The following is a 22,280-nucleotide window of genomic DNA, read 5'->3' on the forward strand; positions in this document are numbered from 1 at the left end:
GAGGTCAGGTCCATTTCAAGACTCAAATTATTGGTCTCAGTTTAATATGCACTTGACCAGAACATTCTTATGAATGAAAAGAAAATTGTTACTATTCAAGCACTGTTATTATAAAAGACAAAAGCTGTTGAGTTTTCTTGTTACCCCGGAACTGTTTTAGCATAGTTGTTATAAATAAAAGAGGAGAATTTTTCTTCAGTTTGTAAACATCTCTTATCCTATTTTTAATCTTCATTTTTTTCGGCCAGCCCCCCCTTTTAGGCCATTTTTTTTCGTGTGCCCCCCTGCTCTCTCATAAAAAATGAACGGTCCCTAATAAAAGTGAAAAAATAAGTAGCCTGTTTCCACAGTCTTGCGATAAGCTAAGCTTGAACCTACCAGCTGCTCTGCCACTGTTTGAGAAAGTTGTTGCTCTGCTGCTATGTCAGCAAGATAAGCCACCTATAACAATAATAACAATTTTCTGTCAGTAAGAAACTTAACGTGATGCTACTGTGTTCTCTGGACAGATTGGGAATTATGGCAAACGTTTTAACTGCACTGTAAGTTCAGACAAAAGATATCTGTCACGAAAGGTTTAATGTCATCAGAACAATATGTTGAGCTTGATAAATCAACATTGCATGTTTGATCACGCACAAACATTGTACCTTGGATCTTTACTATAAATGTATTTCAAATAATAATAATAATAATAATAATAATAATAGCAATAATAATAATAATAAGATGTTTTAGTCAGATGATGTAAAAAATGATAGTGTGACTTGTCAAAATGAATCAACCGCTTAACTTTCATCAGTAGAAGACACTAGTGTATGTAGATGGCATGAATGTGTTCAACGTCGCTTGCATATTCACAGTACTAGTATGGGAGCACTGATACATCAGAGCCACAATACCAATATCCTCTGCTGTTCACTGGCAATGAGGCGAAGACCCACTGGACTGTTGCATTTCAAGAAGCTTAAAAATGTCCGGACAAATAAGGCTGTACTGAATGATTTGGCTCGTAACCGAGTCTAAGAACACAAAGGCAAACTGGACATACAACCCCCGTTGAAACACCATTTCCACTTAACAGTAAACGCTGACAAGCATCAACGGAAGACAAATTATATCTAACAATTAGATTATGAGCTCAGAGTTTCTACGTCCAACGTGATAGTTGACGAGGCCGAAGGCCGCATCAGCTATTACCGCTGTCATAAAACCGTTTTCTAGCGCTAGTCCACTTGGCAATGCTTCGTTGACTATTCACTCATAGAAAAGTCGGGCTCATAGTCTAATCGTTAAATAGCATACAAGTAGCTCAGAGTAGCTATGAAGATATACAGTGAAACTTTAGGAGTGGCCAATGGGCAACTATCTTATCCTATACTTATCTTGGACATAGTTCTTTTTACAAGACCAATGCCACTCTCCACCAAGGGATGTTTAACAATTAGACCCGTGGCCCTTGAGGGCGAAAGGTTTAATTGTTTTAGTATCACCCAACTAGTGGGACAGAAAAGGCAATAATAAAGTTAGCAAATGCAAGATGAAGAAGTATTTACTTGGGAATAAAACGAACGAAAGCGTCATGCTCGATTGCGCCAATTTTGCTACACGACGACTACTACTACTAGTCTTCTAGTAGCGTAGCCAATTAAAATGCAGGATTTGCATTAGTTCACTAGTTGGGTGATACTAAAAATGGATATCAACGATATGTTAGCGAAGCCTACCAAAAATGCTTGGTATTAGTCTGAGATGGACTAGCATCCAATCCAGGCAAAGTAGGAAAGTAGCAAAAAACCCCAGCAGTTAGGGCCTGTGGACCGAGTGCCACTAAGGGCTAAGATAATGGAAAGGATGAGAGATTCATAAACTTTTACTCTTGAAATTTGGTATTTCCTGTAACTGGGTCTTTGTTACTGAGCTACACTTCCATAAGGCTAATTCAACTCATGCCCAAACATCTCCCTCTTTGTTAGATTCACAAAATGGGTTTGAATTGTCAACGGCTTTAATTTGCTAACATAAAAAAAAATGAACAATTCAAACTTACCTTCAGTTCTCTTTTATTGAACTGTTCATGCAACTTCTCGACAAATTTTGGACAGCATGTTCCAACAACCGCTACTACATGCACTTGCTTTTCTGTTGATAACAAATTTTTACTTAGACTTAAATTATGTTTCAAAGAACTCATCCAAAGGTATCTAGTGCCCAAAATAAATACAAGCAGACACTGGTTTCTGTTCTTTTATACATGGCATGCTGTCCCATGTGTTACGCTAATATCGACCATAGTGTATTTTGTCGTATTTTACCTCTGACTGTAAACAAAACTGTTATATCCTGTGCGACTTACACGAAGTAGTTGTTAGATGACATATTTAGTGTGACTCACATGAAGTGTGTTAGAATAAAACCATGTGCTTTTAGAGTGTACTCATCGAGCTCGAGTGAATTTGGAGTGTTACATTGGCGACGAGGAGAAAAACAAGAGAGAATTATGACGGAACAAACAGCAGCAACAAGTGGAGCAGCACAAGCGATTCAAGTCGTCACAGAGACTAGAAACCTTCGAACACAGCCATTTATCATTCCCGACGAAGCGAACAGCGTCGGCAAAGCATGGGAAGAATGGCTGGAGGGAATTGAGCGAGAATTCCGATACTTCAGAATTACGAAGGCCGTCGATAAGAAGGATGCTATAATAATTTACGGCGGGAAAGAGATAGCTCGATTAGAAAAGAGCCTACCGGATCCAGAGGTGGAAGATGTGTACCTGAAGTTGCGTACTAAGTTGAATGATCACTTCACTCCAAAGAAGAACAAGCATCATGCGAGGTATTTATTTTTGAAAATGAGGCCACACATGGGTGAAACCACAAGTACATAGACGGCAAGGCTGCGAGAGAAAGCGAAGGAATGTGAGTTTGGAGCTACATTCGACGAGAGAATTTTAGAGCACATAATTCAAACCATTGATAACAAGAAGATGATTGAGAAAGCCATTAGCAAGACGTGGGATCTAACACGATTTCTGCCCGAAGCAAGCCGGACGGAGGATATTGCGAGGCAAATGAAAGATATGGGAAGTGAGAATGTTTCCCGTGAGAATGTTTCTCGTGTGCATTCCGATTTGCAATACCCCAAACAACAAAGCAGTGGATCCAATGAAACACAGCGGCCTGGGAAAAAGCACAAATGTCAATATTGTGGATTGTTTGGAGTCCATGAGAAAGGAAAAGATTGCCCTGCCTATGGTAAGAAATGCTATAAATGCCACAAATTGAACCATTTCTCCTCTGTATGCAAATCTGAGAGTACTCGTAGCCACAAGTTCAGAAGACGGAAGCAAAGTAAAAGGAAAAGCAGTGGGAGAATTAAGAAGACAACTGAAGATGCAGAATCCACGAGCTTGGATGATGATTTTTTCGGCCAGGCAGTGGAACACTTAAAACAGGCCAAGAAGATGAGTGATTGGCAAAAATGGTGATGATTATCGAACCGTTATGGTGAGATTAAATGACGTGGATGTCTTGATGGAAGCTGACAGTGGAGCGGATGTTAATATTATGGACGAACACCAGTTTAAGGCATTCAGCCACAGAACACATGACAAGCCAATCCTTGCAAACAGTAATGTCAAGTTGCGTACTCTCCAGCACAAACTCGAGGTCAAAGGAGAATTTCAAACTGTGATTCGTAATGAGACGTGTGGGAAACCGACCAAATTTGTTGTAGTGTCTGGAAGGATCCAATCACCTCCACTGATTAGCAACATTAATAGCATTAGGAATGTTGAAGATTCAACCAGATGGCAGCTTCGCTGAGCCCAATGATCTGGCCATATCTGTGGAGAGACATAATGCTAACATTGTTACACGGGCAGAAGGCGAACAGGATATGAAAGATTTAATCACCAAGTATAGCCACTTATTTCAAGGTATTGGCAAGATAGAAGACAAGAAGAATGGTGGGGAGATCCTAAGCCGATTCCATATGAAACCCGGAGCAGTGCCGGTAGCACAGAAACCTAGGCAGGTTCCATACTATCTTCAAGAGCCGCTGAAAAAGTGGTTGGACTTAGGCATTCAAGAAGATATCTTCGAGAAAGTAACTGACGATGAACCAGTTACCTGGTGCTCCCCTTTGGTGGTGCAACCGAAACCAAGGTTTGCAGGGTTGCGATCGGACCAGCTGGAACCACACATGATCAGAGCGAGTGTTGACTTACGAGTTCCGAACCAGTACATGGAAAGGAGCCGGATCTCACAAGCACCAATAGTGGAAGATTTCATTCACAAGTTCCACGATTGCACTATCTGGACAAAATTGGATCTCCGACAGGGGTACCACCAGCTAGTACTACACCCAGAATCGAGATCGGTCGCTACCTTCAGTACCCCCTGGGGTAATTTTAGACCTAAAAGGCTTGTATTTGGTGCAAAGGCATCACAAGATGTATTTGATGAGGCAATGTACAGAATTTTTGGCGACATTCCCCAATGTCTTAACCAGAGGGATGACATCTTGGTTGGAGCGAGCAACTGGAAGGAACACAATGAAACACTGGAGTCAGTATTTCAGAAAGCTGAAGATTATGGAATCACCTTCAACGAGCCTAAGTGTGAATTTGGCCAGAAACAAATCACTTTCTATGGTTACCAATTTGGCCAGGGTGATTTAAGACCTACACCGGAGAAGGTACAGGCCATCCATGAGTGCAAACCCCCTCAATCGAAAGCAAAGGTAAGAAGTTTCCTTGGTATGACTGGGTATCTATCCAAATTTATACCCCGGTATGCTTCACTCACGAAACCACTGAGAGAGCTTACTCACAAGGAGGCTAAGTTTCACTGGGGGAGAGAGGAAGATGATGCATTTGAAGAATTGAAAGCCAACATCTCCAGCAAGGATACAGTGGCCTTCTTCAATCCCAGCTACCAATCACGGTGAGAGTCGAAACTAGTTACAATGAAGGTTTGTCAGCTGGCCTTTTTCAGCAATCTGCCAGGGGCTGGCAACCAGTGCATTTCATAAGTCGTACTCTGACAGATGTGGAAAAGAGGTATAGCCAGACAGAGAAGGATGCTTTATGTGTTAAATGGGCCAAGGATCGATTTTCTATCTACCTTCTTGGTGCACCCAGGTTTGCGATTATTACTGCACACAAACCACTCCTGCCATTGTTTAAAACGCCAACGGCGAAGCTTCCCCCCCGAATCGAGAAACGGGTGATGGACATGCAGGATGTGGACTTTGAAATGAAATACGAGCCTGGTAAAGATGAGGCTGACCCTCTAGATTTCTTGTCAAGGCACCCATTACCAGTTGTTGGAAACAATGACACTGAGAAGATTTTGAAGGCAAGCATTGAAACGGAGCATGCAGTGGTGCTAGACAGAATTAGAGAAGAAACACATCGTGATAGAGCTTTGCAAAAACTGAGCAAAACTATCAGGAAAGGTAATTGGGAGACCAGCAAGAAGGATGCTGACCTGGCACCATTCTACCCGATTAAGGACGAAATTTACGAAGCACAAGGTCTGATATTTAGAATGGAAAGAATTGTTTTACCAATGGTGTTACAGCAGAAAGTCATCAGATCAGCCCACAAGCTGGGACATCTGGGAACTACCAAGACAAAACAGATGCTTAGGGCTAAGTATTGGTTCCCCGGCATGAATGCGATGATTGACCAAATGATAGGTCATTGTTTTGACTGTTACCAAAGATCGCAGACAAGAACCTATCATACCATCGGTGATCCCGAAGGAACCTTGGGAAGAGATTTCAATCGATTTCGGAGGACCTTACCCAGATGGTCATTACAACTTAGTAGCAATTGATCAAAGAACCCGATACCCGGAAGTAGAGGTGGTGTCCTCAACAGCAGTGAAACCGACTAAAGAGAAGTTGAAGAAAATGTTTGCTCATCACGGTGTACCCAAACGAGTGCAGTCTGACAATGGTCCGCCATTTAATTCGAAAGAGTTTGCAACCTTTGCAAAAGAAGAGGGTTTTGATCATCATCGTGTGACACCAGAACACCCCCGAGCCAACGGTTACTCCATACCAAGCTATGTCGAATAGGCCTATTAGGACCAAACTTGATCACACAGTACCAAGAGAAAGAAGTGAGCAGGATGAGCTGATCGATGAGAAAGACCGAGTATATAAGGAGAAGATGAGACGCGATGGCGTGAATACCAAAGAACACAACTTCTGTGTGGGAGACTATGTCCTACTTAGACAAAAGAAAGTGAATAAATGGTCGACGGCCTATGAGCCTATCTTCTACACAGTTATCAGAATTAGTGGTTCGACGATCACGGCAAGGCGAGTTACAGATGGTCGTGAGATAACCCGAGATTCAAGCCAGTTTAAATTGGCTAATGCTATCATGCATGAGGAAGGTGCCAAAGGAGGAGATAGTGAGGATTGGCGAGAAACACTACTTCTGAATTCTGGCAATCCAAGCACAGTCCAGTCCAGCAGTCTAGTCCAAGCCATCCCTGAACAAAGTGATTCTGCTGAAGAGACTGTTGCAAACGGATCATCAGGGCATGCCAACCAACAGTTGGAAGAGCTTCCTACAGTTCAGACAGAAGAAGGTTCTACTTCCAGCTCTCCTACTCCCAAAGTACAGTCATCTAGGCCTAGACGAGAGCGACGTCGACCTGCTTATTTGACTGATTACGTCACGTGACATGTTTACATTAATTTTGATCAGACGCCAGAAGCATTTAGAATATGCAATTGAGTTGAACTGCAGTATTAATTAGATAAACTTTGATATTTTTGTTATGAGCATACTAACCTACTAACCTACTAGTTTTAAACATTAATTAATCACATTAAGTCTCAAGACTTTGGTTCTGATTGATTTAAAGGCTCTGGAACACTGAATTGGATTTTGCCATCCTGTGTTATTATTTTATTGTATGTGGACTGTGTAGACAACCGCAAAAAGGGGGAGATGTTATATCCTGTGCGACTTACACGAAGTAGTTGTTAGATGATATATTTAGTGTGACTCACATGAAGTGTGTTAGAATAAAACCATGTGCTTTTAGAGTGTACACATCGAGCTCGAGTGAATTTGGAGTGTTACAAAAACTGTGATAACAAGTAACTGACTGTTGATTAAAAGTAGAATGGCACATACCTTTTAAAACACCCTCGACAGAATACAAATCCTTCTTGTATGTGACCTAAAGATAAGTATGTAAAACCAGTTGCATTGCTATAACTGAGTTTTACCGACAGCAATTTTGAACATAACTGCTATGTAATAATGTTCTTACGTGTAAAACATTCAAAGCGCTTGGCAAGTTACACATACCATACATGTTACGCAAGCGTGCGTCAAATTCAAAGAAAACGTTTCTTGTTAAAACTGTGTGCTTGCCATCATCACATCACATGCACCTAAACTGAATTGACATTTCCTGTAAGCAGCTGAGAGCACATGGATTTTATTTACTTAGATACTATGTGATACACCAACCTTCCACAGAGAATCTGGACCATCAATTAATGCAGCGCTTGTTTTAGCATACTTTTGAGCCAAGTGCAGACATTCTGTGCCATGCTCAAAGTCATATTCTGTACACTGCAAATTTAGCCAAATTAAGACATAATTACATAAAATCACGAGTACTTGTGCATAATAATTATTGCAATAAATGCATGGACATTTCTGTAGTGTTAAAAGTGAAATACATAGTTCAAAAAACCTGATACTGTCGAAACTCTCTAATACGGACACCGAAGAGACTGAGCGAAGTGTCCGTATTTGCATTTGTAAATGTAAGTTTTAAAAACTTACATTTTGACATGTTCTGGTATTGGTATCAATTCGGCTCAATGTTTGTGTAACCGCAGACAGGAAATGGTACATACCGCCAATTATCAATACCTGGTCCCCGAAGTGTATGAATTTGCTCCCTAAGGCTGAGATTTAGGGTCCGTTGTCCGTTTTAGAGAGGGTCCGTATTATAGAGGTTTTTTAAGAGGAAATGTATGAAAATGTTGTCGGTACACAGGAAACTGTCCGTATTAGGGAGGTGTCCGTATTTGGGAGGTGTCTGTATGGAAGGGTTCGACTGTATTGAAAATTATAAAATAATGATGAAAGTTTTGTTTCGTACATTGTGATGCATAAAAAAATGTTTACATGCTGTCAGGGATGGATATCAAACACAAAGATACTGAGCCCAAGGTCTATATATGCAAAATTCACAGGAGAGTGCAGTTTACAACACCTTACCACCCACCCAGGCACCCCTTCCCGCAAAAAAAAAAAAGAAAAACGGTTGCTGTGTCACTCCTTTACTTCCAGCCTTGTTTGGTTATCATGTTACTAAGATCTATCACCCTTTAAAAAACAGTCCTGAGAAAATACACGCACTGATTGGTTAAAAATCGTGTTTCTATTAAACAATTAGATTATGAACTCGAGATTTCTATCACGCATAGGAATCAAGAGCGAATAATCTAATTATTGTTTTAGCATAAATCTACTAGCCGTTCAAAACTTTATCTAAATCCTCTTCACAGACGCTTTGAAAACGTCAAGAAGCAGCCGTCATTTCGTTAACAAGCGCACACTGCTATGCTACTCACTATTTAGTGTGTGCAAGGACAGAATAGCTCGTGTGACTGAGTGATGACTGGTTTGTAACACACCTCTTTGTAGGCTTTTTCAATGATGTCATACTGAAAAGCTTGTGGCATTTCACTTGATCTGAACTTTGTTCTGTATACCAAGGATACACTAAAGGTCAGCAGGTACACTCAAATAACCATTCACATTAACTTTAACCAGCACCATATGAAATTATAACAACAATAACAACAACTTTATTACGACTCACATATCTACAATTTTACAGAAATACATACACACACTTGGTAATCCACAAGATCTAAATCAATAGCATGCGGTGACATGCATCCATGTATCTCTACCATGCCTGTCTTCCATAATATTATATGTGAAAAGCTTTCACCATTGAGAAGAAAATCCTCGTCAATTTCAAAAGTATAGAGAATGAAGGCAACAATCTTCACTACATTTTAAAGACAGAATAGAGTTACGTCGAATCATGTAAGACCAATTTATTGGATGTTCAAAAACCAAGAAAGACATTCCATCATGAGTCTTTCCCGAAACTTTTGTTTGTTATAAAAGTGAGGTCATTCACCTTTACTTCTAATCAATTTGTGTCCTTTTAAAAAAGCAATACAAAAATGCATCAATAAATGCAAATTATTTTATTTATGTGGACATTACATTACCTGTCGAGTGAATGATCCAAAAATCCGTCAAATGACTGTGCTACAACTGTCGACGACAGTGGCCTGATGACACCAGCTGCCTGGAACACAAATCAGGATAAGGGGGTCACAAGTGACTTGCCTATGGTAGATTGTTACAAACTCAGTGTGTTACTTACTCCATGTTTCTTAGCAGCTTCAGTCACACTCCGTAAAGTTGGTTCATCTACAAATGGCCGAACTGCATCGTGAAGAATTACCTACAATAAAAGGAAATAGCAAAAATAGTTTAATAAACTCAAGGACCGCCATAAGGATCTGATTTTAACTCCAGGCGTTGTAACAACGTCGGAATGTCCTAAAAGATAAAAAGATTTACGAGGACTTCGCTCGAAATACTGATTTCAAACACCAAAGACTAAGTATGATTCCAACGTGATTTATTTGTATTAGCTGTGATTTGATGTCCAAAACCGTCAAACTAAAATACAATCGAAAACCTAGTCTAAGCGACACGAAAGACTAAAACCAAAATAACCATTACATAACACGAGCACATATTAAAATACGCGAGCGCGAGGAAATCTAAAATACAACAGTTGACCAAGAAATGCAACGAAAAGGGCAAGGAAGGAAATACACGCTTAACGATTGTCCTCTCTGCCTGAATACACAAGTCGCAAGATAAACGCAGTAACCTTCACAATAAGCTCTCTTGTGTAAAACAACTATCGCAAAACGATAACGCACGAGGTCTGACATATGATATCGAAGCGTTACCAATACGCAACAAAGACTAATACTTAACAGAGAATAATACTTAACTGAAAATAATACATAACTCGACAACAATTACACTGAGTAGCAGACCAAAGCCAGTTGGCTACTTTGAACTGAAACCCGTACCACATATATGGGTTATTGATCAAGTGTGAGGTAAAGATGGCTGGATATTGGCCAAGTTCTTTTTTTGCGCGTTTATGGACTGAGACGCAGTCAAGGTCCATAAACTCGCGAAAAAAGAACGAGGCAAATATCCAGCCATCGTGACCGAACAAGCTTGGTCAATAAAGGATTTATTATATGCCTATCGGGGGATTTTTTCTTGCAGGACACAGCGGGTAGTCCCGAGCGGGCAAGATAGCTCCATCTTGCCCGCTTGGGTAGCCAATCACAGTGCAGGATTTGATCCATCTTGCCCGCTAGCCATATAATAATTTCATTTATTAACATCTAAAACAGTTTTTAAGCCCAGTTAACAGATTGGAAACAATTTCAGGGAGATATGTTTTTACGCTTATGTTTTGTGTAGTTTGAGATTATTCAAACTCAAAACAGAAGACTAAACAATGTAAACAGAAAACTTCATGGCAAAGTTACAAAACTCAAATAAAAATTCTTGGTTATCTTGGGTTCGCTTAATTAATGGGCTTTCAACAACTCAGCCCACAAGCTCCGCTTTTAGGCTTGGCTGAATCTATTTACCAGTACTGTGTTATTAAGGATTCTAGGATGTGGCTGTAAAATCATAAGCCAGAATTTATAATCATGTTAATCAAAATCACATTTCCAACCACTATGATATGATTTCTTGAGAATGTTATTATAAATAAATGAGTTTGACAATTGCATTCAGATATTTCAGTGTTGACTACAGTCTTGTAACTCATTACTGTTTCATAAAAGCAACTTATCAAAGTATGAGCAAACTGTTATGTTTAAAGTCTAGTTATTACCATTTTACACTTACCACAGTCGGCGGACCTCTCCCATCTGCAGCTAGAGCTTGAATGCCACACCATATCGACCTGTGTCTAAGATACCAAAAAAAGTGCGTGAGGTTACAAAAAGAAAATTAAAAAAGCAGTCATCTCACGACATGGTGGCTGACAAAGCTTTTTCAGAAGTGACGAGATGAAAAGATGGTCAAAATGGCCTCCATTCAATTTGGAAAAATGACTACAGGTTTTGGGCTGTTTTGAATTCTTTAATTTTGGTAGAAAAAATTCTTTTTTTCTTACTGTTTTCTACAAATATTTTCTATTTTAGTTAGCCTTGTGTTGTCCTTTATGATGTCCTCTTGGAAACTTGCTTAACCAGTCTCCTAGAGTACAAATGACACAGGATACTTTGCACTCATTTTGTGCATTGTGTGATATTTAGTTCACCCTTTACTCCCTAAGAGTGCCATTTGGCACACAACATCATAACTTTGTGAATAAATAGATTTCTATGACTTTTTGCCATAAAATTTTTCTGCAAAGATCTGTTCATTGAAGGCATAAACTTGTGACCCCCTCCTATCTAAGATATGGTTGACCGCCCCCATAACTTTACAATTTCTTTTTTGAGACGCACATGGAATACAAGACTTGTTTCACATCAAGCTATGTACTAAGACCTGCTAAATAAGCCACAGTTCAGGGACATACCTATGATATTTGAGAATTGATACATGTTGGAAGCTTTTCATTTTCACATTTCAAAACAATTTCTCTCAAAATGCCTACCTCCTTCACAGTTGCTGATGTCAGTTCTTAAATAAGCTGATCAGTGGCTTTCAAATGGTATATTGTACACAGGCAGAGAGCCTTTATTTGCTGATTTAGGAAAAACTGTCATTTGCCTTAGGGGGTAAAGGGTTAAGCTAAATAAAAACTACCAGTATGCTACCTACCTCCAGCACTTGGCAATCCAGTTTTGAAGTTGTGCATGCTATCCCTTCAACAACAATTTTTCTGAGGCATTTGTTCAAATAAACTTGCTATTTCTAATGTGTCTAATTAAAGGAAATCAAGAGCCACTAATTACTTTGTACTGGGCCAATGAAAATTTAAGGATTAATTTTCAGCCCTGAGAAAAAGCTAGTGACAGTTTCATATAAAACATAAATGCCACTAAAACTCTAAGGGGAAAACTAAATTTCTAAACTATTGATGCTCAAAGAGTATAGTGACTTTACAAAAGCTATCTCAATCAATTTAAATTCATTTGAAACTAGATTTCAAACTAACCTAGTAGATCCTCCACAGATAAGTCTGACTTTGTGATGACAAAATTCACTCAAAATCTATAGAGGAGAACAAATGAGAATGTCAATGTTGAAATTTGTGCTTTATTTTTGACAGACAATATGGTGCTAAAGAAGAATTTAAATAAGAGTGGAAATCATTTTTTGTGCCTTTCTGGGAGAGCAGTGCACTGGGTTTTCCTCCCCATGTGCTGCTACCTTGACATGGTGGGGAGGCTTGCATCTGTCAGTGACCCTTGTGCACAGTAGCAAGAATGTTCAACCAAGTCAGGAAGGGTGCAGGGTAGAGGCCAGACTACAATCAACACCACAGCTCAAAATAACAGCCGGTCAATGGACAATGTACGGCTAGAATGGTGACTTGACCGGCCAAAAACTTCACTCGCTGGTCATGTTGACTGGTCACACCATGTTGAGACAGTCACATTGTTCATTCTTGAATAAACAATCAAATCCTCAACTGTAAATCTTTAATCTCTTTTTTATTGTGGCCTCTCACACGAAAACATACACCAACGGGTATCTGTTGGAACGGCTAAAAATTGATTGCTTGCTGTTGCATTCAAGATTGATTGGAATGCCATTCAAACAGTTGGGGTTATCTTTTCAGAAAAATATTTAGCTGTTCAAACAACTGCTGCTATCCATTCGAAAAAATTTTTTATCTTTTAGGACGGCAGCGGTTTTCAATTCAGAATTCAAAACTTTTCAGCATTTCGAACAGCAGAGGTTTTCCGTACGGCAAAGAATGTGATCAGATTCAGCTTTTTGTGACACTTTAGATTTGCCCAACTGTCATACTTTTGTCACAGAGCATATCTCTTTGTCGACGTATATTTCAAAGGTATTGCTCTACAGATGTCAAGATATTTGTCGTCTCTTTCACCTTCACTGCACAAAAATCGACATACAAGATGCCAAAACAAAACTTTTCGCTAGACACTATAGTTTCCAACTTAGACACCATGGGACTCTGGGACATCAAAACATGCCTTTTGCAGTCTGCTTTGTTTCCGTGAAGCCGTAAATGTAACATTGAGCACGAACCCACTATCTAATTTATAACCAACCGATAAGTTACTGTTACAATACAGATGAAAATAATTATGTACCAACAAAAAAGCCGAAGGCCTTTATATCAGTACCTGTACCTGTAAAGTTACTTTGTTTGCGAATGAAATTTCAGACACTCTCAACTCGTTGCTCGGTAAAATCTACCAAATGATGGTCATTAGTTCTTCGTGAACGAAAACTCTCCTTAATATGACTACAACAGAGTTTAGATTTTTTATGGCTTACACTTTAGAACTTAATTTTGGTCACATCATTAAGAAACTTCCCAACACTTGTTGTTCAACTGTAGCCGTATTCGTAGTAATGCAATGATTTGTTGTGCGTTTGTACGGGTGAGAATTGAGGAAACAGAAACTTCTTCTTCAGCTATATTTGTTTACCCAGTTATTTCTGAAGTCCAAAATTAGGATCTGCTGATGCATGTTTGGTTTCATTTATGTTTTGACAGACATAAATTCTTTGTAGAACATCAAAACAACGGCTTATGGAATTCAATATGCCGATCAAAAAATTCAAAGTTTCATAAAATATGCATCCGTTCCATACTTTTTCTTTGGCAGGTGGCAAGAATTCCAGTGAAAGCGTGCCACTTAATTGAGCTGCTGAGCCCTGCCAAGGCTATCTTTGGTCAAGTTTTAAGCTTTTCTTTGTAGTAGGTCAATTTTTAAACAGTCTAGCAATGACTGGAACAAACAAATTATATTTGTGGGTTTCATTAGGCGAACATTGCTTAAGGTGTGATTCCTTGGTATTGCATTGTGCATCCCTACTGTGCATGATTTCGTGTCATTAGCACGCGCATATGAGCGCGTGCACATACAAAATGTAAGAGATTTCCCTGAAATTAGCTCGATAGCAAAACAGATGCTCCTTTTCTCTTAAACGAGCAGCATGACCCTCACTTTTTATTTCGTAATTTCAATGAGAACAATATCCTTAATAGCTGAGAAAAAAAGTAGCAGAAATCTATGGCTATTGGCTAATCTATTTTGGCAAATGAAATAAATACTACTGAGGAAGACATAACGGGCCCAACAACACATGTCCAAATTATATTTCCTTTAAAGGATTAAAAAATGCAGGGTATTTGAAGACATTTTTCCTGGGACGTAGATAAATAAACAATCAAAGAAAGTCAAACTCTGTGTGATATACCGCGCTACATTAAAAAATAATTGAGCTTATTTGTTGTGCACGGAGATTACCACAAGTCGCCTAAATAACCACATTTAAAGGTAAAGGTAAAGTTTATTTAGCCAGGGTGGCCCATTCAGCGACGAGGCTGATATCAAGAGGCGCCCTGGACTAAAAATATAATGATTAAAAATACAAGACATCGTGATAATTTAAAAATACAAGATAAAATTTAAAAATACAAGATATAAATTTAAAAATACAAGATATAAATTTAAAAATACAAGTAATAATTAAAAGTATAGAGTCAGCTTTGTGGCGTGAAAACAAGCACGGTGACCCCCTCTTTTTACTAAGTTTTTAATATCTCCTTGTCCTGTAACAACAGCATACCAAGTTTCATCGGAAACCTATGGCGGGTTCTTTAACTAGGGAATTACCTTCATATTTTTTTAAAAAAATATCTTGACCAGTCAGAAACAAGATGTGACTGAGCTGAAATTACTTTGGCTAGTCAGCATGACTGGCCACGGTCCGAAAATTATTTTGAGCCCTGACACCTGATCCTCCAGGTTGGGGGTTGGGAGTGGTGCTAATGACTCCACCCCGTAAGAAACATTCTGTTACGGAAACAACCATGAATGCTACAACAACTTTGGACCATGTTCATGTAGTGGACTTGGGCCAGCCAACTAGCCATGTGACTATCTCTGTTGAAAGCCTGCTTTGGCCCAAAACCCACATCCGCCTAGGAGCCTGGAATGTCTGTGCCATGTTTGAGACATCAAAAATGGCACAAGTCATCAGCGAAATGTACTGTAATGGCTAAGCTAAAAGAGATGGGCATGACATGGGGCGGGGCACAACATGCTGTAAAGGACCCATCCCACTGGAAACATTGTTAAAGCCTTATGTCCCACCTGCGATGAAGAGGAGTACATAAGTGAGTAAATACACTATGTTTTCCCCTGAGGAGAAGTTGAAGGAGGCACACATTAGGAAAGTACCTAACCCATGTCTCTTGGCAACTTGTAACAGAATAGGCTGCTATTTTACCTGCTATATTATAGTACAACTTATATGACATACCTGTTGTGCTTCCTCCAAGTAGTTTTCATTGATAGGAACAATAATTTCTTTAATCCATGAAATACTGTATAAACACCAAAGTTTAAATCATAAAAGCTAAAAAGGAAAAGAAAAGCACCTCTCTTGACCAAAGTTATCTTGTTTGACATTTTAGTGAGTGGTACCACAGTATATACAGAGCTCCATCATGTGAAGCATGCCAACGGAGTACCATGGGTCAAGATCCTTGGTAAACCATCAAGCTGAGAAAATTTTGTAATATGACGTCACCTTACGAGCAAGCAAGAGTCCATCCATGCCGACTCTGGGGGAGGGGAAGGGGAGTCACATGATTCGTCAGGCGATCATAAAGAAAAATCAATATGTTTCCTGTGTTTAGAGAAATTTACAAAATGGTAAACAGCGGGAAAAGTGGTTGATTTGTTGATCTATTGAAAAGACTAGTTCAGTTCAGTCTTCACAACTACTGTTGGAAGTTTCTGCCTGGTAGATTAACACTGAAGTGAATTGCTAAATTGCAGTAAGCGACTCTTTGTTGGAGAAATGTTTGTCACATTTTTTATAAAAGTTGTCAAGTTGCTTTGGCAAGATATCTTCAACAGGAGTTTTCATTGTTAATTTCATTGTTTTAATTTCACTAAACTCTAAACAATAACACTTGAGTTGACTTGTCAAAGTTGTTGTAAAATGATTATTGTAAACAAGTAGTTTTCTGTCAGTTCACACCAATATAAAGCTCGTGTCTAAAAATAATTAAACTGTATTTGTAAACACTGTCAGGTAAGTTTTGAAGTTTTCTTTGTGTTGGTAGGGACAGCTACTTCATAGACTGCTCAAATTTCTTCTTCTGTTACAGTTGGAAGCCAAGAAAGTTCAAGAAATCATACATAAAAGTTAACAGGATTTTATATATTTGACCCTTGCATATTGTGTTTCCAAAGTATGGAGATTTCAAATTAAATCAATCAAAACAACACGCTTTCATTGGGGCTCTTCAATATGTTGAAATATCTATGTCCCTCTAATGAGATGCAATCGTTGGATTGAAAACTCCACTTGTCTGATCTTGAATAAAATTATCCCTTTGTCAAACTGATTGAGTAGTCTGGAATCTAGTTGACAGTACTGGATAACCCTTACATACATCTTTCACTAAGCAGAATCTAATTACCTTTCAAATGCCTCTAATGTGTAACTGATCAATGGTCTTTCCATAATTTGGCAGAACTATAAAAAAGAGGAAAGCTTAAACAACATTTTCCACATGAAAATGATAAAAAGGTCAACACAGAGATTAAGCATAGTGAAGCTTAATGCACCATATACAATGAGCAAGAGCTATATGTTTATGTATTTCCAGTGGAACCCCATTAATATGACCACCTTCGGGCCGTGGAAAATTAGTCATATTAACAGGGAAGTTGTATTAGCAAAGTAGGGTCACATTATGATGCAACGCACTTTAAACATGTACTGCACATGAATACCTTTAATTCCACAATAAACCAACCTTTTTACAATTATTCTTCAACCTTACAACAGCCATTCATTGCAAATGAACAAAACCGATTAAATGTAATGCGAAAAAACATTGTCTTTCAGTTTGTCAAAAGGATATGGCCTGTTGTGAAATGTCTGGAATTAGCTCTTATTAACTGAGCTGGAGGTCTGTATGGGAGAATCTTGAACGAGGTCGTGAGTACAGACCGAACGCAGTGAGGTCTGTACACATGACCGAGGTCAAGATTCTCCCATACAGACTGACTTAGCTCGGTTAATAAGATGTTTATTATATGGCAAAGAAGGAAACTTTAATTCGTTTAATGTACCTAGGTTGCTGACATTTTGCTTGCGAACGGCGATGAGCTTAACTTAAACGTGCCGAAATTTGTTCATCTTCTTTACTTTTTTTTTTTGTCATCAGGCTTTTTGGCACTTCCATAAATGATTGAGAAGAAAATAAAAGAAAATGGTGAACATTTTTGTATTTTAGTTTGCTACTTCTTCAACGCAAAATAAAACCGGTCTACAGATGCCGGTCTAGATGGGAAAATCTAGACCGCGGTCAATATCGATTTCAGCCAATCAAATTCGTGAATTCGGTAGTTCCCAGTCCTTGTGAGACACAGCCATATAATAAGAGCCGTTATTGGTCAGATTGGGTCTGTCTTCATTCAGCTTCCTCACCAGTCAATTTGACCAGTCGTGTTAATGGGGTAATTTATAAAGAAAATGAGGACTGAGCACTCCAAAAGGTGGTTGTTGGTCGTAATAATGCGGTGTCGGATTAACAGGGTTTTCAGGTAGGAGAATGTGCAGGCTTTCGCTCTGGCCATAAAAAAGTGGTCATAATAAAGGGGTGTTTGTTTTTACAGGGTGGTCATATGGTGGGGTTCCACTGTATACTATTACTAAATGAAACTATATTTGAAGATATCAATTCAGTTTCAATAAATTAAGGATGGCATAAGTCATGCCAAACATTTCTTTAAAAAGTTGTTTTATGTTTCTTCAATATTTAATTTTGCTCTACACGCTGGTCAGTTCTCATTTTAAAAAACCAAAAAGCTGCTTTAATACAACCACAATACTCTACCCATTTAGAAGAATTAAGAGCCCATTTTCTACAAAAATAATTCCTTTCAAAAGTGGTTGTTAAAAAAAATGAAATAATACAGCCATACACTGCACTTTCTACTCTTGTTTAAAGTAATTTGGGACTACATCAAGTCACTACTATCTCAAAAGAAGGTATGTGGGCAGTCAATGGCTATATGAACTTGTTTAAGCTCATGGTAGTTGTTGATCAACAATGTAATACAATGCATGATGCTATCATTTTCTTTGCTTCAGACAGGATTGCACAACACCTTCTCCAAGGTAGGAATGTTGATCTGCATAACTGACCCATTTTCAGTTTGCCAGCATGAACTTCACCTGTGTCAAATATATTCATATCACCCTGTTCCCCCTGTTAACAAATTAATATTCAGTTGACACATGTAGGTGTATCATCATCACACACCCATTTCACACCACAATATTACATAGTGTGTGAGCAAAGATTTACCAGTCTAGCCTGTCTCTGGTCACATTCACTTCCTCACTCCAACTGTTCCAACCAAAATTGGACCATGTGTACTAAAGGCATCCACGGTTGAGTGTTGATTGATACCCTCAATCGATACCCTCGATGGACACGTCGCACGACACTCAATTGATACTCGATCAACACTTCATCGACACCTCGGTTGACACTCAATCAAAAGTTGGTCGAGAGACAACTAATTTTTGATTGATGCATATGAGTCAGTTGACACTTGGCTGACCATCAACTGACTGTTGATCAAGTGTTGATCGAATGTCGACCGAGTATTGACTGGAATGTCGATTGAGTATCAATAAAGATGTCAACCGGAGTGTCGGTTGACACTCGACTGTGGATGCGTTTAGTACATGTGATCCCCAAAATTATTCCTTATTCCTCTCTCCAATGTATTGATCAAAGACAGACATATCAATATCCCTCCCCGGGAATACCCTAAACATATAACAATTTCTTGAGCCTCAGGAGGTGGCAATTTGATCTCACTGGTTGTTATTAGGGTCAGGCATCCATATGAGAGGGATGAAGCAGGGCTGGAAATAACAGTCGGTCATCGGACATTGTCCGACCAAATTTTGAATATGTCCGGCCAATTGTACATTTTGATCGGACATGATGTCCGAACATTTCACCAACACCTATTGTCCATCCATAAAATTTGGTTATATAATTTCCACTGAAACGAAATTTTCGTACTCTCTTTTTTTAGCCCAATTTATAGTTTCAAACGTGCTTAAAATAATGGTGAACTTTATTTCTGTCAAATCCTAACCGAAAGTGCTCTTTTTAGCTGCTGAAATCAACTTTTTGGAGCAAAACTGTGTCCGGGCTCTGGAACCGAGTTCAGCGCGGCATGAGAGCAATACAACCAGTGACGTCACTAGGCTGTTTTGGCCACGCCAAGATGGCCGCCAATTTTGGGCTTAACCAGTCAACTTCAAACGGCTGAAAAAGCAGTTTTCGCTTATCGTATGCGAAAAAAAAGTCTGCAGTGTTTCCAAGTAAGGTTGAAACTTTATTACTAAGCAAAAATCTCACATACGAAAATTTGGTTTCAGTGGCACTTTAAAAAGGCTTGAAGTTGCGACCGGTACAGTTGCCAATGTGGCTAAAATTTCATCTTTGGCGACCAAAAATTCTGGTTTTGTCGACAACCGAAAATATGTCTGCGTTCACAGGCTACCATAAATGGCGACTACGTTTCGCTGTGTTGACAGTAACGGTTATTTTCTCAGTCATTATGTCCTTCCAGAAATACATAGTGAAAGATCCTTGCTTCTATATCATTCACCATAAGAAAAGAAAGCAATGTATCCTTTTGCTTTGCCGTGAAGGATTTCCTCACATCGGAAAACTTGCAAATGGCTGATCGTGTTTGAAATCGCCCTATAATGCATTGTAAACCCTTGAGCATTGAGTACATCATGTATGCATACCGATTGTGTCTTTTGTAATGCATACACAAAATGAGCGGCCAAAAAAGGCTTGGAAATTTTTTCTTTACAGATGTTATGCATTGAGTTCGTTTCTGAATAAAATTCCACTTGATCTTTATCACTTACTCGCCAAATGGCTACTCAAGCATTATTTTAAATTTTGGGCCCTTGACTCTGCACTGACAGTTTGAGCCATATCCAGGAGCCCATTATGGGCTTCTGCCATATCATAAAGCAGAAGTGTTCATCTTTCCTGTACTTGCCAAATAAAGTACTTTTCAGAAATCGCCCTATTATCCATTACGTGCATTGCGATATGCTGTTAGCCCTTTATGTATGTACCCTAGAGTCAACTTTGGTCAGGAGCCCATCACTAGGAGCCTGAAACTCCCATACTAAGCCTATGTCACAGTATTTTTACGGACCGGTCTATTTTTAGGCTTCTTTTCCCTCAAAAAAGGTCAGTTCCGGTCTATATGAGCGCACATCAGTAAGGGAAAAATGGAGGCCTCAGGTGGACATGGCAACCTAATCTTCCGGTGAAATTATAAAGTCTGTGCTTGTGATTGGTCACTAAGGTTCCTGCAGGGGCTGAATTCGCGGTAAATTCAAACTAAAAATAGATCAGTCTGTGAAAACACCGGGACAGGAATAATTGAGGAAGTTACACACTCCTAGTGATGGGCTCCTGCGTAGAAAACTAGGTTTGCTTGAAGAACATATAATCAGGAGATAACCAGGAGAGATTGGTGCAGTCATCTAGTAGATAAAGTCATCTAGTTAATCATAAGTGGTACATAAATCAAATTTAAATACAGTTTTGAACGATTTGTATTGAAAATCTTTACAGTATACGCCTAATAAATTTTCTTTTGCTGATTAATTATGCTAATCAATTATGCAAATTAATGTCTGGTCAAATTGATAAGATGTCCGACCAAAATGAAGATTTGAAAGGACACATGTCCTGTTAAAGAAGAAAAATTATTTCCAGCACTGATGAAGGGAATTTGCCTCTAAATCATGGTCAAGCTAGAGGTTAAGGGGACAACACCGTTCTTTGCAACATTATGGCTCAAAAAGGATTCCAAAGCTTTTTGTAGTGCCAGGGAACATAAAAAAAAAACAATTGCTTGTCAAAATTTAATCACTTGCATATTTTCATGGTATATCACTTGCTCTCATATAAATATTTGAGGTCTGTGTTGCTTTATGAGGTTAGACCAGAATATCTTAAATATCCCTTGAGGGCTTGAAAGGAGCACTACATAATGCCCATTAGGTAAATGTAGAACAATATAGTCAAATACAAAACTTAAACGAAATTTGACTAGCTATGCACAGCGTAGTGGGTTTTTTATTCCCCATTAAAAGCAAGTTGAGGTTAAATTACGAATATCACTTGAAAGGCACTGCTACAGCACTCTTTGCTGAGCTGAGTCTGGATTTTCCTTTGTACAAATCAATAATTACAGTGATTGAATTATGAATTTTAGTACTAAGTTTACATAGAATTTCCTTCATGTACGATATAGTAAGCCCATGTAGGCTTGTCATTGGCATCATATCACCGTAGTTTGACCACTGTGGCAAATTAAGTATTTTTTTAAGGATTGTGGATTTTTTACCTGTTTAGGACGTTGGAGGTTCATTCTAATGCCTGATCCTCCCGCTGGTAAAACAGCCACAACATCAAAACACACATCGACACATTCCTTTACTGCCGCCATTTTACTCATCTGAACTCGCCTTATTCTTCTAACGGTCAAACCCATCCCCGCCGACTCCCCGCCTCAGGCTCAAGCCATGCTCCGGGGCAGGGCAGCTATAACAGGTTAGCCTTGGTTAGCTCGGGGTTGGGGCATTGTCAAAGGCAATTTTATCTTTCAGTTTTTAAAACAAGTACATCTTTCGTTGTATATTTTTAAATTTCCTGATTGCGTTCATTACAAAACGAGTAAAAGTTAAGTCGATAATCCTCGTTTGAGTCGTGCACTTTTCAAGCGTACCCGATCGAGCTCCACTCTCTCATTTTTTGACAAATTTTGTTGCTTTCCAGAGATGCATTACTACCAAAACCATGGTTACAGGAGATTCATTCCTTTGGGAACAATTAGTGTTTCCATCATCA

The 22,280-nt window shown here is 39.0% G+C and overlaps 2 protein-coding genes across 2 annotated transcripts in view; one reads left to right on the top strand and one right to left on the bottom strand.

Moving 5' to 3' along the window:
* Positions 1 to 22,183, bottom strand: part of LOC145486533 (D-ribitol-5-phosphate cytidylyltransferase-like) — a 27,772-nt gene extending 5,589 nt beyond the window's left edge. Inside the window, exons 1-12 of the mRNA XM_081465217.1 lie at positions 21,778 to 22,183; positions 16,779 to 16,834; positions 15,608 to 15,671; positions 12,294 to 12,349; positions 11,030 to 11,093; positions 9,459 to 9,539; positions 9,301 to 9,380; positions 8,689 to 8,758; positions 7,508 to 7,612; positions 7,166 to 7,211; positions 2,051 to 2,142; positions 379 to 441 (exon numbers count right to left, since the gene is read on the bottom strand). Of these exons, the coding sequence (XP_081321343.1) occupies positions 379 to 441; positions 2,051 to 2,142; positions 7,166 to 7,211; positions 7,508 to 7,612; positions 8,689 to 8,758; positions 9,301 to 9,380; positions 9,459 to 9,539; positions 11,030 to 11,093; positions 12,294 to 12,349; positions 15,608 to 15,671; positions 16,779 to 16,834; positions 21,778 to 21,924 (924 nt within the window). The 5' untranslated portion in view covers positions 21,925 to 22,183. The remainder of the gene's footprint in view (positions 1 to 378; positions 442 to 2,050; positions 2,143 to 7,165; positions 7,212 to 7,507; positions 7,613 to 8,688; positions 8,759 to 9,300; positions 9,381 to 9,458; positions 9,540 to 11,029; positions 11,094 to 12,293; positions 12,350 to 15,607; positions 15,672 to 16,778; positions 16,835 to 21,777) is intronic.
* On the top strand, positions 6,071 to 7,011 carry LOC145486535 (uncharacterized). The gene has a single exon (XM_081465218.1). The coding sequence runs from the start codon at positions 6,080 to 6,082 to the stop codon at positions 6,704 to 6,706; it is 627 nt and encodes a 208-aa protein (XP_081321344.1). The 5' UTR covers positions 6,071 to 6,079; the 3' UTR covers positions 6,707 to 7,011.
* Positions 22,184 to 22,280: the final 97 nt, after the last annotated feature.

This window comes from Orbicella franksi, chromosome 5 (genome assembly GCF_964199315.1).
Source record: "Orbicella franksi chromosome 5, jaOrbFran1.1, whole genome shotgun sequence".
NCBI classification, from domain to species: Eukaryota; Metazoa; Cnidaria; class Anthozoa; order Scleractinia; family Merulinidae; genus Orbicella; species Orbicella franksi.

What these genes read in the sequence shown, in the direction of transcription:
- LOC145486535 (XM_081465218.1), top strand. Translation starts at nt 6,080, where the DNA reads ATGTCGAATAGGCCTATTAGGACCAAACTTGATCACACAGTACCAAGA.